Source organism: Apaloderma vittatum, unplaced genomic scaffold (assembly GCF_000703405.1).
Source record: "Apaloderma vittatum isolate BGI_N311 unplaced genomic scaffold, ASM70340v1 scaffold40690, whole genome shotgun sequence".
In the NCBI taxonomy this organism is placed as follows: domain Eukaryota; kingdom Metazoa; phylum Chordata; class Aves; order Trogoniformes; family Trogonidae; genus Apaloderma; species Apaloderma vittatum.
This window is the reverse complement of record NW_009694688.1, coordinates 5,565-21,880: the sequence shown is the minus strand read 5'-3', so window position 1 is coordinate 21,880 and position 16,316 is coordinate 5,565. Positions and strand designations below refer to the sequence as shown.

Below are 16,316 nucleotides of genomic sequence, written 5' to 3'. Positions count from 1 at the left end.
CCCCTTCCAGCCTAGGCCATTCTATGATCTCACCGGTGGGGAGCATCTGTATTTACATCAAATTCTCTGTGACTGGTTCAGTTCCAGGTTTGAGTTTTGGTAAAAGACGATAAAAGTAATGCAAAATCCAAACAATATTTATTTGTAGAGTTTCTGGCTTAGCAGACTGTAAATAACTTAATTTTCTAACAGTGAGATTTTCTCTTTGTCAATTATTGTTGAAATGTCCTCTTTTTCTTTTTTTTTTTTCCTCATGTAAAGAGGAGATTCTTCTGCAAATACGTGCAGACGCATGCATTACTATGTCTTGCTATTTTTAGGAAGAGGCTTTGCTTTTACGTGCCCTAGGTTGTCACTGACAAGTGTCCAAGTCTTAGGAGCAGTTGAAAACAGATGTTGAATTTTCAGTGATGTAAGAAAATTCTAGATAAAGGTCTGAACTAAGTTTCCTCCAGATTCCTTGGTGTAATGCCAGTAAAGTTAGTGCAGTTAAGAGGACAGAGATGACACCAAATTAAGCATTCTTGGATGATTCCATTCATTTCTTGATGTTTACCCTGTGTCTAATTCTAATATCATCCACCCACCTTAGAACTGTGATTATAAATTGAATTATTTTACTTTTTTGAAGAGGTAATATCATTCTAGTTATATAATAGTCTCATTTACTCTTTTTATGAGACTATTTGTGAGAAGGAGGGTTGCAGGATCTGTGCCTATCTTTTTCTATGATGCAATTCTTTAAAAAAACCGAAGTGTCCAGCAGTGCAACATGTACATGTTTTAAAATTTCTGATTTCCTGGTGTTTGAGTGATACAGACGTGATGATCTTTCAAAAATTTTTAGTGCCAATAGGTATTTTTTAATCTGTCTTAGCAGCCACAGAAAGGATTCTAAAACTCACGAGTATTCTGACTAGCACACAGAGAGAGTAACTAGATGGAATCAACATGATTGCTCCTGCATTTTATGGAATACTGACTGCAATTCAGAAAAACACAAAGAAGATATGAGGGGTTTTCACCATTGCGTAACGTGCTGCTCAGTGACTGCTCAGCCTGCGTAAGCTGATTGTATTTCAGGTACACAGCAGGTAATAGAGTTGTATTATTAACCCAGTACACATATCACAAGTACAGTAACCAAAGTTAGGTGCAGTCACCTCCTCCTATGAAAGGTAACTGGTGGTATTGTCATATAATTCCTCTGCTTAGAAGTTAATAATTTCTGGAAAGCAACTGTAATATTTTACTGAAATTTCGTAAGAAGAATGAATGATCTTAGTATTAAAACAAATGCAGCAGCTGCTTGTGCAAATATATTGGCTATTAATAATAACAGTATGAAGCAAACAAAATATTGATAAGTATTAGAGACGGGATGGAAATTGCACATAGAATTATTTCTAAACTTTTTGGAAATCTGGACCCAGCTGATATGCTGATGTCTGCAGCTTCAGGTCACTAATAACCCAGACTAGATTTGCAGAGTAGCTCAGGGCCTTACCTGCTCTGCTAATTTTAGCTGTGAGGCCTCTGGCTTAACATTTCTGTAACTCTGAGGACTCTGCTATGGATTTTGGTTTTCAGTCTCTTGCCTTCAACAGGCCACAGGGGAGCTAGAAGTGTAGGAAAGGTAATGTGGATCTATTGATCGAATGTTTCCTCCTTTGCCGGTATTACTTGCTAAGGGCTCCTGATTTATTAAATATTTAAATCTCCTGAACTTTTAGGCTTACTGCTTGTCTTTTTACTGATACTCATCTTTTATTCTTTAGCTATCTTTAGTCATTAGTTTCACACACTTATCTTCCTTTATGAAAAGCTATTGGCTGTTCAGGGGAATAAGGCATGTCATTTTTCATTTCTCTGAGCTGGATCCTAATCTTAGCAGCTCATCACGTTTAAACTATTGCTGTATTAACCTAAGAAATCACTTCCATTTATATACGTTCTTGTTGCCTTGTACTCACCCGAGTGCAATGTGAGAAAAGGTCACTTTCCAATAGCTGTTTTGATGTGCTGGTGTTTCCCCTGGATTGGGTTCAATATGTCATTGCCCTTCAGCACTTGGCCTCTGTTAAATTCATTCCATACCCAGGATTGCTTGGATAGTGTTGTCTTGTACAGTGTAACCACAGCAGAAAAAGAAAAAAAGTTGATGTTCTGCTGGTCCAAGCAATTCAAGCAGACACAGACTTGACTACATTTCTTACGTTGGGAGAAGCCAGGATGATCTGAGCACTGCCGGCATCCTAGTAACATGGAAACGCCTGTCACAGGGGATGCAAATATATTTTAATCACAGCACTATGTAAATGCCTACTTTCCAGTAGCACCGCACAGCATGGTCAACTCACAAAATTTTTTTTTTTTTTTCCATATGAATAACTCTGTCTTCAGCATGCCACAGAGTTGTTTTGCATAAGAAAATGAGCTGTTATTTTCCACCCAAGCAAAGTATGCCCTTCAGGTAAAATGTTTTGATTTCAAGAACAACCTGTCAAAATGTTTTGTAGCATTCTGGGCTCCTAATAACAGGATTTCAAAGTTCCATACAAACAGAAGAGAAGAACATTAGAAGAGAACTGGAAACAGTTCTAAAGAAGGTGTGCAACCCTGAATACTCTCATTTAGTACTAATCAACAGACTATTTGCCAAGCTCATGTCCTGAAAGAATATGCTGTTATTTACGTAGCATCAGACTTCACAAAACTTCATACAGGGAGCCTACATAGCACAGACAGATCCTATTATGATGTTCTGGTGTTAACTGCACCAATGCAAGAATATGCAAAAGGTAGCTCTTGAGCCATAATTCCCTATATCAGTTGTCTCTTGAGTCATGCCTTGTGGGTGGTCTGCCCCAAGCCAAGCTGTGCTAGGAATGAATGAGAGGGAAACCCAATACACCAATGTCCTTGGTTACCTCTTTTTGTAAATGACTCCTGGACTCTGACTTCTCCAGTGTGGCCATACCCAAGTAAGCTGGGAAAAGTCTGTATATGATGTGGGAGAGTTCCTACTGAGTCCCTGCAGGGGGACAGTCCACATGAGGATGTAATCGTTAGAAGCCTTCTCTTCCTTAAAGAAAAACTGGAATAGTATTAACTGCAGAATTTTAAAATGAGTCTGGAAAGCTGGGAAGAAACAAGAGTTTCTAAAATAGAAGCAAGTTGCCTGGTGAAGAAACAACAGGTCAGGGTTGTCCTTAGGTTAGGCTTCAGCTTAATCGGTCCTGTTTGAAAACTCTGAATCAACTTGCATAGGATTGTATTTCATGCTAGGTAATTTTAGCTACATTTTACAGAGAAGGCAACAATAGAGGCTAGATTGTAAATTTTGGCATTTAGAGAATCTCTTGTAAGGTGACTTAGGAGGAGATTATGTAAACAGATGCCATTTAGGAAAGAAGAGAGAAAAGTTTTGATATAAAACCAAAGAGAGCTTTTCTGAGACCAGCTGTAAACAATCAGTACAAAAAATGGAAGATGACAACAAGACATGAGCAAGAAAAAAGTAAGTATGGAAGCAGCTGGATGGTGTATAGAGGAGATACATTTTTATCTTTGGCACAGAGCCACACAGGAGCTTAAAGGGTATTTGATTGAGGCATTTGACTAAAATGCAAAAAACACAGCAGGATCTAGGACAGGCATCTGAGCAAGGCAGAAGTTTATGAGCATATGAATCACCGAAGAGAGGAAGAAGATTTTAGGCAATGTTTTTTTTCTCAATCTTTTGACAGTATGCATGGAAAGGAGAGGGAACTGCATTCAAAGCAGTAGTTAATTAAGGCAGGCTGAACAGCTGGGGACAAAAAGGAGAGAAAAAGATCTGCCTTTTGTGAGTCACATAAGTTCTAGCATGTAAAGGCACGTAAGAGCCATATTACTGATCATCTACTTTAGTGAAAGATAGAAATCTATCTTTTTCTTTGAGATTTTTTATCTTATATTTCATTCATCTTGTTTCTTGTCAAGTAAATAATCAAGTTGTCTTTGCAAAATAATAAATCGTGAAAGCCGAGGACAATAGGTTTATATGTGTATTTCCACCTCCCTCTAGTTAAACCAGAACAGTAGATAGTAATTCAGCTAATTTAAAGCATCTAATTAGACCTTAAGTATTGAAACAGTAGACAAACCTTTGTGCTATACAATTCAGCAAATTATTTCCCTCGTACTTGGAGTCTGGAGACTTCATGTGTGTAAGGACTAAAGTGGTTTGCGTAACGTAAATTATTGTGTGGGTAAGAGGAGTATTTTAAGAGTTCCTACTGAATGGCACATACAAATCTAAAAAGCTGCTACATAAAATAACCCCCAATAAAAATATTCACCCAACAGGCTTTGTACATGTATTATTTGTACTAGGTCAGCTAAACAAGATTTATGTAACTATGGCATTGATTCTGCCAAAACTAGAGAAGCCTGACTGTATTCTCTGGCACTACTCTAAGGTGCAGGGCTAGCTCTTAGTCTGATCAATCCTGTCTAACTCAATCCTGGAACAGCATCTCAGACTTGTACTAACCCAAGCTTTATTCATCTTCCAGAATTACAGCAGGGCATTAAATTGGAGAGCACTCATTTTCTCTTACTAACCGGAGCCTCTTCTAGAAAAAAAACCTTTTGCCAGATAATTATGTCATTTTAGTTTATCTTTGTGCCCTTTGCCTTCCTTTCTCTGAATTTATCTCGACTTTCTTTTTACAGTAGTTCCCATGGCATTAGTCTGCTGTAAATTCAGCTAATTATCTTTGAAAAACATACATGCATAAATAGCTACCAGGAATATCTTATTTGTTTGTTTTCATTATAAAACTCCTAAGAGGGACTAGCGCTGTCAGTACCAGACTGTCGGTTTTGAGGAAGGTCTCCCTGGAGATAAGCAAAATTTTCCATGTGTATGTGAAATGAAACAAAGGGCGCCTGCCGACTTAGATTTATCATTACAGACCCTCTTGACTAACAGCTGTTTTTTGGTAAGAAGAAAAAAATCTTACTCAAGATACTATATTTGTCATTTGTTTGGACTTTGGAACAATATTAAATATACACATATTTTTTTCCATTTATTTCATCCACGGCAAGAGTGAAGGTGTGGATTCTCAGCTGGTATGAACATCGTCACACCAGGGGAGGATCTAGCTGCAAATGCATGGGGCTTAGGCCTGCATTGCAAAAGACCTACTGTTAATGCTCGGGTGGGTCTGTTCTCAAGTCTGTTCGCTTTCTCTAAGTAATACAAAACATAGGAACAGGCATATTTAAAATATCTGAGAACTCTGGCATTCAGACACTTTTAGTGATATTAGAGATTCTCTAATCAGAAACAGGATTCTGGCAGAGTTGGTTTGTGTTTATTTTATGGCAAACAGTCTATCCGGAAAAATACACTTCTGCAGTGAAATTGGATTAGAAAGTTGCCTTTCACTGCATTCACTCATTCCTGTGACCACAACAGGAGCGTGGCCAGTTTGTAAAAAACAGAGGCTGACAAGTTCCAAAGCTGCATTTGATGTTGATAAAGACTGAAATGCAATGTTACTAAAACATTTGATTTGTTCCAAATCACTGTGCCCTCCTTCTGACTGCTTACAGAGTTAGAAATAGCATGTGCTAAGAGTTTGGGGATCAGGGAAGGATAACGGAATAAACCAGCAAGGATCATGCTCCTCATGGTTACAGATGTGTTACCTGCCTATTGCCCAGGTAAAGCACTTCCCACGTGCCTGTGGCGAGTTCGGGTCTCTGAGCGGCAGCACTTTTGATTGAAATGGCAATGATTACAGCTAGTATTGAATTTAAGCAAAGTCTTCACGTTTTACTCATCAATGTACCAGCAATAAACTGAATCCTGACAACTTTTTAGAGTAGATCACTTCAGATTTATTGAAAGTTAGTAAAAGCAGCCACGAAACCCATGAATTAGTAATGAACATAAAGTCCCATCCTCGGGAACTGCACCTCTTCCTTCTGACCACCGACAGAGAGGGAAAGAAAAGGGACAAAGGTTAAACTCTGTGCAAGGTGACTGAACGTACAAGTCATGGTTACAGCTAAATCCTGCAGCCACATGCTAAACAATTCTGCAAGAAAAAGACAGCATAACTATGTATACTGACCATGAAAATGATATATGTGATTTCAGTAGTAAAAAAATAAAAGGAAATATTTCTTCTTCCTCCTGTATAACTACAGAGTATATTAATGACCATTAGAAATTAAGTCTATTCTACCTGAGTCTAACAGCTCTTAATTTTAAGATTCTTTTTGAACAAAAAAAAGGAAGAAAAAAATAATAAAGTTTAGTAACAAAGTTGACATACCATGAATATTTACAATTAAAAATAGAAACATTATATACATATATGTACATATGACCTGATATTTAATGGCATTGTGTTAAAATAGCATTCTTGGTCCTTTGTTGCTCTTCATTTGGGCACCAAAAATTAGAATACAAGTATTTGATAGCAAAGCTAATCTATACAGCATAACTTAAATGCAGAGAACAGACATATTTAATAAGAAAACAGTACAAAATGTACCCCCCAAAATTAAATAGATATTGTCATGTTCCTCTTAAAATATGCAATAAAGTTTAATTGTGCAGTGGCTGTAGTTAAAATCCGCGTAGCTTTATGCTATACCTAATAATGTTCCTATGTGTTTTGCAGTACGAGAAAATACAACTACTCTGTGCTTAGTGTAGAAAGTATTGCAGAAATATACATATGTGCAAAGGTTTAGGTACATAGATTCTAACTGTGATGAAACTCTGTCCTAAATAATACAGGCCCAGGATACATGGTGGATGTTATCAGATGACATTTATGCAGGAAACTCCTGTTTAAAAGAACCACTGTATGAAAACTTTACATGGTATGTCTTGCCAGTATGTTGCCAGCTTCTCTACAATAAATGAGATTAAACACTGGCTACAGAATTCAGACCTGGTATAAGTGCATGTAACTTTGCTTTCCACTTATTTACAGCTATTAAGGATTTGGATTTTAAAACATACAAGTTGCTGCACTAGCTAGAATTTATGAGAGTTGAGTTTCGCTGTTACCAAACAGTAAAATCCGGTCGTACACCCTTGAAATCATTGACAGTAAAAGACCGCGATCGTCTCCGAAGGGCAGGACGACTGGGATTTCTCCCCTTAACCAAATTTAAATAAGGGTCAGATCTCAGGAAGCGTGGGTAGCTGTCTTGCTCCATCAGCCTGTAGACGGTGTTTTGTGCTGCATCAAAGGTGGTGATGATGGGCTGTTCAATATTCTGACTTGTGACTTCTTTGGTTTGGAAGTCCAAATTCACCTGGAGAATAAGGAAAAGCATATTTCTTTAATGTATATTCGTGCATTTCCTGCGTTACTATCCACAGCAATGGATCTGCACTTTGGTGAAAGTCTTTTCTGATACGGAGGCCTTGAACCCCTCATACAACAAGATTTTAATACCACAGAACTAGTTCGTGTTCAGCAATAGCTGTCAGAAATTCTTCACAGATTTGTCACTGGTACGATGGAAAAGTGGTAAAACAGAAGATAAACTTTGATGTTTGATTAAAAGTAACTTTCTAACAGTGATCTATCTTCCTAGATTTGCAGCTGGCAGGCTTTGCAAGACCAGACTAATATCGTATTCTCATTTGAGAGTCATGCAGAACTTGGTCTCATTAGACTATTTTAGCGAATATTTAAAATTTCTGGTCTCTGTGTGCGGTTTTGGTAGTAAGAAGGTGAGAAAGCTCTGATAATTAAAATATAAAAATTGTTTTGTTGCGTTTCTGGAGGCTTTAGATGGGAAAAGCATATAAAAATAATCATTTATTCCATGTACTGCTGCATTCATCCTGGAAAGATTAAATTAGTATGAGGGTTTTATTAAAGTGTCAGGCACTGATTTGAGCATCCTATTTTGAAAAACAAGAGAATAATACAAAAATATTTATTGATCCAATCAAAAAGTGGTTTCTATGATATACTTTTTCTCCCCCACTGAGATACACCTGTCATTTCCATAAAGCTAGTTAAAAGAAATAGTTCAGATTTAAGAACTGAAGGGCAATTTCATCATCATCATCCTGCCAAACTGTATGCTCAGAAATTTATGTGTAAAAAAGCTTTGCTGCACAAGATGTTAGTCAGAGAGAAGATGCAAGTTCCAGACCTGCACGGTCTGAAACGAGACGTTGCCCAACCGAACCCAAGAACGTCTCGCCAAAGAGCCAGCTGCTTGACTTGAACGACAGCACCCACACCACGTGTGGCAGATCAAAAGAAATGACAAATAAAGAAGTTGTTACATTACTGTTAGTTAAAGTATGACTTCCGTGCCCTGTTGCCTCCCTAGCTTTCCTCCTGCAGATCTTTTTGTTTAAAGCGTTGACACGATGGGCGCTTGATGCCCTACCATGACTGCTCAGACACCGAGCCATTGGCTGTGACAGGTTCTACCTCAAACAACTCCGGGGATTTCTTTTTTTGTAAGGTCTGCCCCAAAGACATGCAGAAGGGAAAGAAATAAAAAGGGCCCTAAGTCTTTCAAAGTGGACATTTCCTAGGAAAAACAGATCTAAATCTTAAATGTAATCCGTGGGAATTACAGGGGGAAATTACACCATTTTGTAGTCCTCCTCCTAAAGTGGGAATTGCACTTCTTTCACCGTTGTTACAGGGAAGTAGCAGTTAGTGTTTAACTTTTGCTATTCTGACCAAAAAGAAAAAAATAATACGGAGGAAAAGGAGTATTGGCAAGTGACGTATTTGATCTGCTCAAACTCGATAGAATTACAGGAAATCGTTAAGTCCAAAAGACCTATTCAAGAGGCTGATTGCGATTTCAGTGAGAGTTCATCATCTCCTTCTTAGAGCAGGCAAAAAGTATTACTTTTGCCTATTTATGAATCCTTTATAACATGTTTCAGTAACACGAAGAAATTGTAAATATGAAAACTTTTTGCGTTATTATAGTAATATAAAAAGGTCTTAGTGTTGGTTGGGATTGACGTGTTTTTGTGTACATGCTGTGCGGTGGAAAGTGGGCAGGGATCAACCAAGAAAAGTCCATGCTTAAAACATTATTATTATTATTATTATTTTTAAGGATATGTTTAATTTGTTTCTTCTAGTCTCTTTTTTTTTTTTGGCTTTTTAAAAATTTTCTGAGTCTCAATTAAGTGATAATTTAATAGATAATTACTAGTTTAAAAGAAAGGGGGGGTATATCTGTTGTTCTAGAGGCAGCTTTAATAAAGACAGATCATATTTTCTCACAGATGCTAGCTGATGTGTCTCATTGGAGCTTTAACGTTTAACATCTCTTATTTTTCTTAAATATACCCTATATATATATACACATACCCTGGCTTTACAGATGACTATATAATATTTAAACTTATGGTCTACACTTAGAAGAGTAACGTGGAGGGAAGTATTGAAAGGAGTCTGGAGGACAGTGAGAAAAATCTATGCAGTTGCTTCCAGTTTTCTTTGCAGAGCTTTGACATTTAAGATTCAGCCTTCTTACGTCAGGGACTACATGATTAACTGTTGCCAGTGCTTCTGGGCATGCACTTCTTAAAAGCAGATTTCGTCGATGCAGTTGTGTCAAACACTGTGTACAACAAAACATGTTTCTACTGTACCTCTTTTGGAGCATCTTTCTGTATGAATGTTTCGTAGATGGTCTTAGCTTTTGGCAAAAGCTCATGCGCAGTTTTGCTTTTCTTGTAATCCTCGCAAGCTATCCAGAACTCGATGTTCTCCTCGCTGAACTCAGTTTTCAGAAACTTCGTAAAGGCATCCAATCCAGCTACAGGAGGGAATGTTGAATTGCATTAAAAAAACCCATATCCTTACCAGACAGTTACTCTTTCCACACACTCTGTGTAACAGGATAGGTCATGCTCCCTTTGAATTCCATCACATTATAGATAATTATTCTAAAATACTCAAGGTTTTAAAATAAGTGCAGTTCTTTCATTATGATCCTGAGTGCTGTCAGTCCCATTACAGAATTCTCAGCATCTGTAAAAATCTGTTACCAGAATCTTGTGAATTTAGAAATAGAAGCAATCAAAACATGTGGAAGTGACGGCTTTATTCCAGCTGAATATCCATTTAGGTTAACACTATTTGAATCTTTGCTTATAAGTAAACTGTTCTCCAGGAACAATTTAAAGTGAATGGCTTTTAGCATCTTTAAAACTTGCTTTAGCCTGTTGTTACTATGCTGAAGACATTTTCTTTACCAAGTATGCTTACTCTGCTGAAATAATGCAATCGTATTGATGCCAACTGTTTGTGGAACAGATCTGAAAAGCACCGTTTTAGAAACAAATTGTATCAGAAGTGACAAAGTTTTTTCCTAAGTACATAGAACATATATTCATTTTTAAGGTTTGATCTTGCAGTCAGGAATATTTGAGCAATATTCAAAGGAAATTCTATCATCTGTTGAAGGAACTCTTTGCTGTCTGTTATATTATTTTGTTCAACAAAATACAAAACTTAAAAGTTATTTTCAACTATTTTCAGTAGTTGACAGCATGTTATAACCTGAGCACATGTGGAGAGCAGAACCAAACGTGGTTGTGACTCATGATACCTCGTTTAGTTAACTGTCAGGTCTATTTAAGTGCACAACTGGATTTTATAATCTTCCATCGTTTTCCATCAATTTTCCATCCTAACAGTCTGCATTGAGAGAGAAAAACTACCAACCTTTTTCAGAAAGGAGCTTGTCAAAAGATTCTCCCCATTTCACTGCTTCTTCAGGAGACACACTGCTTGAGAAACAGAAAGGGGTTTAAAAGAATTGTGTGTATTGTGTGCTTACGAAGCTGTTGTGACGTGTTATTTGCCACCATTATTGCTCAGGACTGCTCCACAAAACCTTTGATTAGGTCACATTGCTAAAGAAGCTTATGGCCTTAGGAACTTCAGAAATACCTGGTTTAATTTTTCTCTGACATTTTGTCTGCAGAATTGTACTTCTTCTACCATTAACAGAAAAAAAACAACCCAAAAACAGAGCAGAGATTTTTCTCTCTTCAGTATTTGTGTTGCTCTACTAATCTTTAGGGGAATTGACATCACGCAGGATGGTAAAACTCATAAGGGAACCAGGTCAGTCACCTATTTAAGCTTAGAAAAAACTCTTGCAGAGATGTGGTTTTGAATGCACTGTTTGAGGCTGTGTTACCCCAGTCTCTGTTTAATGAAAGATGGGAAATTCATAGCCTGAAGACAAAGTTGTAGCCATATGGCTTAGGTGACAGACTTACACAGTAATGGCACATGTAGCCTGGTTTGTTTGCCACAAATATTTTTCAAATGTCACGTTATTATGAGACACTGTGCTCCACTTATACGACTCCACATCTTCTTCATCAAATATGTCAAGTTACATGTATTTTACTTTGATTTCAAATATTCTGCCCTAGAGAACAATGCAGAATAGAACAAAAGAATACCCCTTTTCACACAAATATAATTTTGGAGAAAATCTTTTTGATTTTGTACAGATTAACCTTGAACATACACCTGGGCACTACTTAGATTTTTAGTAGACCAGAACTGGAGTAAGCCCAGAGATGAACTGTATCATGCTAGGACCAAGACTTAAATTCCAAGCCTGAAGGGAAAGTCAGTTTTTATCAGGTGTTTTACGAATAGGAACATTTAGATCCATTTTTATTCAGGAGCAAAACACACTACACTGGAAGTATCGGTAAGCAACTTGTCCAAGGTTAGTTGGTTAGAACAACTTCTTATGGACTGAACCTGTCTGAAATATGATTCCCTCTTCCTTTTTGAGGCTTGCTGTTCCACTGCATGATTCACATAGTTTGGGTTCCCTTGGCAAAACCTGTAGGCACACGAATTTTAGATGAAAAGGAATTCCAGTCACTTTGGGAAAGAATTTAAGCCCGTAATGATCTTGGGTTTACACAAAACTAAAAGGAAATGTTTGATTTTTTTTTCTTTTAATAGGTGTCATGTCTCCTAGCCGAAGTCGTTGAGAGAGACAAACAGTTCTTGAGAGATACAAATGCTGGAAAACTGAAATTCAACAAATGATCATAGGCCTGTAAAGTAGGGGGATTCTGGAATCAGGGGAAATAAGACCTCTCTCTCTTACAGAGTTTCTTAGTTATGAGAAGTACAAAAAGTGCAGTTCTCTGAACTATGTGGACTTTTAAGTCTGGGAACAGTGAGTTCCTATAGCTACAGAAATTAATTTGGTCATAGTGAAAGCTAAACCCTGATGACTTCAGAGAACATACACAGTCCACAACTGCACGGAGTGCTGAGGACGTTCTTTGCTGGGTTTGAAAACTCTTAGAGTGAATTTCCATTTTTACTTTGAAACTGCATCAGCCCAGTAACCCCACAGATCCCCAACACCTGGGTGCAGCAATGAGTTGCTGCAGTAATAGACAGAAAGCAGGATTTGTTCAGCTTTGCCACTTTCTAAAGATGAGAAGAAACTAATTAACAGGTCACTGCTATTACCACGTCCATCTGCACTTCTTCATTAAATTCTCTTTCTACTCATGTCAGTATCTCTGTGCTAAGAATGGAAATAATAAAAGCTAAGTAAATCACTGGATATATCTCTATTATTTCAGTTTATCATTTGAAAAATAGACTTTTTTTTTCTGAAAATAATTTACACCTCTTTCTCTAATCTATATAGAAAGATCAGCATCCATTTCTTTTCTATACAAGACCAGTACAGTCCCTGTCAGTCAGGCACCTGGCTGAGAGTAACGTGGTAAAAGGCAGTTGGCTGAGAGAGGATGTGATAATCTGTAAAAAAGGGAACATTCTTCAGAGAATTATATATTGCTGTTGTATCTGCCTCTGAAAGTGCCTTTTCACAGCTCAAAAGAATGCATGGGTGGCCGTGTACTTTGTATGAAATACCCAGGAGTCATCAGCCACCCGACCCTGTCTGCACACAGGTGGCACAGAGGCTGTGCTTTCTTTTTTTAGATGCAATCTTAGCACAGTTCTACATGTCTGCAACCCAGAAACGGAAAAAGGATGTTCTCAGCACTTTTCTGGCTTTGTTCATCCTTGCAGTGTCTTGTATTTTTGAGCGACCTGTAAAATCATTGAATTAAGGCTTCTGCCAGCAGCAAAACAAGAAAGAAAGAAGGAAAACAGAAAGTAATGAAACCCTCCATGAGCCTTCCAGATTGTGAGTACACCCTATCATTTGGATGGGCAACGATATTTGGACATGTGAGCAATAAACATTGCCTAATTATCCAGAGGCAAAGGTGCAAGTGTTCACATACCCATTTCTTTGCCACTTTTTCACGTGTTCTGGAAACAGAGCTTGAGCCTTTATACAATATCTACCATGTGTTCACAATTACTAAGGGCTTGTAGAAGCATTTCTGATCAAAGCAGGCATCTTGGTCCCAAAAATGATAACTGCTTAAACAAGGTTCATCAGGTTTAACAAGACAAAAGAGCACAAGAAGCTCTGAAGTGATCTGTGATGAAAAGCAAGGGGTAGCAAATTTTTTAGGCCACTGAGCTGCAGTACTTTATTCATTCCTTTTTTTCAGTTGAGTCCTACAAATGCAACTCTTCATAGATCAGTAAGATCTTGGTACCCCACTGAAGTCAGGAACTAAACTCTTACTGAAGGCAACAAAACCAAGACCCTACCCTGCACCTTTATGAGAAATAGTATAACAGGGACAATATTACAACAACGTTCAAGCATCAGTATCTGAATTTTAGAGACACGACTGTTCAAACAATTACTGCAATTATTGAGGAACTGTGCAATTTGATGTGCATCTGGCATTTGTACCTCACAGAACTCTTTGGAAAACTTGCATTCCAAGGAACTGTATGACTCTCCTGTCAGCTACATTTCTGAGTTGATGCTTGATCAATGTAGTCAGTGGACTAATAAAAATTCTGTTGGCATGAGTAAAGGTTTAAACATATCTGCAAGCGTATGGGGACCAGACTACGCTTAGTGGTGTGAAAACAGCTGTGAGTTACCTTGATGCACACCAGACAATTCTATTGTGTTTGTATGCTTGGGTCAGATTGCTAACTTCTGTATTAAATAGATCTTGCAAGCGTTATCCTCTGCCGAGTCTGAACGCACACACACAGATGCAGGAAACGTTCTGAGTCACGCAGGTACTTCCTGAAAGGAATCCCCATCGACTCCATAACGCTTACCTTGTTGCTTTTGTCATGTTCCCAGGTTTACCGACATGATCGCCTTCGTGGAATTCGGATTTCTGCAGGAGAAGGCTCAGCCTGTTTCTCTTCTGCTTAGCTCTACAACAGAATTTGGTAGCTTTTCAAGCAACTTTGTTTAAAGTTGTGGTTTTTGATTCTCTCAGACGTTTCCTTTGACCAGCAAGTCTGCTTCTGTAATGCAGATCCCCCTGTGTTCACTTGTAGTTATGTAGGTGTTACTTCTCCTACATGTATTATTCACAACATGTTTTTCTTTATATCTTAGCATAAATTCGTATATGAAGCACTGACACAGAAAAATTGAAATATTTTTATTTTTAGTATCTTTTTCATTTATTTTAAAGATGAGGGGGTGAAATTTCACATTAGAGAACATAAACATTGGCTCAGCGTCTTCTACTTTTAATGTTTTGCAAACAAAAAGGAAGTATTGCTTCCTGTCCCTTGAAATTTTTAAAAAAGAAACTTTCCCGGATTATATTCAGGTTTTAAAGAAGGATTTCTCAGAACTTCTTGAAGTTGCCTTTTCCTTTTTTTCCTAGTTTATTATTTTATTTGCTTCTTGTTCTTAACAAAGGCTTCCACAATTAGTTAATATTTTATGTACATAATTCCAAGTATTGTAGTTCATGAGTTTTCATATATGTTAATCAACATTATCTGTACCCTAAATTCATACCCAGAAGCTCTATTAGAAAATGCTCTATATAGAGAGAACACTCAGAGTGTCAGCATGACCTTAAAACTTACCCAGCCTTGCTTGCTTTATGCGGCTCTTCTTTAATTGTCGATTTCATGACTTTGTAATAGGATTTATCCTTTGAAGCAGAAGTGTTTAGTTGGGGGAATAAAAGAAGTGGGTTCTCCATCTTCCTCTAAAAGAGCTTCCCAGTTTCTTATACTTCCTTACAGCAGTTGCATCAGGTGCTCGGGGCAGGGGGACTCTCACATGCTGGCTGGGGCCAGGTTGCCCCCAGATGCCCAAGCAGGCAGTGGCAAGGAGGTTCTCCGTCTTCGCTGTCGCTGCGACTGCACACACACAGGACTTTTAAGTAGAGTTCTGGTTTTACAGTCGTCATTTAGGGAAGTGAGACTGCAAATTGCAAAATAGCCGCTGATCCTCCAGACACCCAGAGCTATCAGCAGAGAGCAACTCCGGGGTTTCTGCTTGTGAAACTTGCTATTTTCCTGAGGGTGACACTATTGTTATCCTCCAAACAGCTGTGAGAAGCATACGTAGTTTCTCTGAAACAAACTTTAATGAGAACAATTCTGCATAAAATAATATACAGCACTGTCTTAAGCTCTTAGAAGACCTAACTGACCTGAAACTGTCCTCTACAGCCTCAGGTGCCTTGTGCTGGACACAGAATCAGTTCTACCTGGATAATGCTGTCATGATGTTCAGGGTTTCAGAGTCTCGTGCAAGAGCCAGATGAAGCTATGGTTGATCAGATATAGGCAGAGATTTTAATTTTTGCACCATTTTTCAGAAATGATTAGCATCTATTTCTAATTTCAGATTTTTCCTCTTAAAACTCCTCCTTGGTTTTGTTTTATTTTATTTATTTACTCCTCTGCAGTTTTATTTTCATCTACAATCTCCCAGCCAGGATAAAAAGTTTAGTTCAGCACAAGTTAATCTTTTTTTTTTTTTAATTTTGGAAGCAAATAAGCAAAAAAATTCTCATTTCAGTTCGCATAATAACATAAAAATGTGTCAATTTTTAGACGTGTTTACATGCAAATTTGATGTTATTTAAGGGTTTTTTTGATAAGTATGATTTGCGTGGGGATGTTATAGGAACAAAACATCTACCAAAGAAACCTCTTCACTGTTAGCTGAATGAGGGACTGAAAAAAAATAATATTATACAATAGCTAATTGATTAAGAATTAAATAGTCCTCCTTTTTTTTTAATGCCAATGCCTCATTTTGATTTTTCAGGTAAAATACTGAGCCCTGGGGAGAAGACATGATCTCATCAGCTTCCCACAACTTCATAGAGTTCTGCACAACTGCTGCAACATGGGTGAGTTCTGGTGAGAGTCCCA

General features: G+C 37.8%; 1 protein-coding gene across 2 annotated transcripts; it reads right to left on the bottom strand.

Annotated features, from left to right (window-relative positions):
* Positions 1-7,059: 7,059 nt before the first annotated feature.
* RGS18 (regulator of G-protein signaling 18) lies at positions 7,060-15,184 on the bottom strand. Of its 2 annotated transcripts, none has more exons than XM_009868390.1 (5): positions 15,012-15,184; positions 14,238-14,339; positions 10,743-10,804; positions 9,665-9,831; positions 7,060-7,332 (listed from the first exon to the last, which is right to left on the bottom strand). In XM_009868390.1, exons 1-5 carry the CDS (start codon positions 15,128-15,130, stop codon positions 7,078-7,080), a joined length of 705 nt encoding a protein of 234 aa, XP_009866692.1. In that variant the 5' UTR covers positions 15,131-15,184; the 3' UTR covers positions 7,060-7,077. The 2 variants fall into 2 exon arrangements, with proteins under 2 accessions (XP_009866692.1, XP_009866684.1); XM_009868382.1 differs by having other exon boundaries at positions 7,078-7,332; positions 10,743-10,807; positions 15,012-15,130.
* Positions 15,185-16,316: the final 1,132 nt, after the last annotated feature.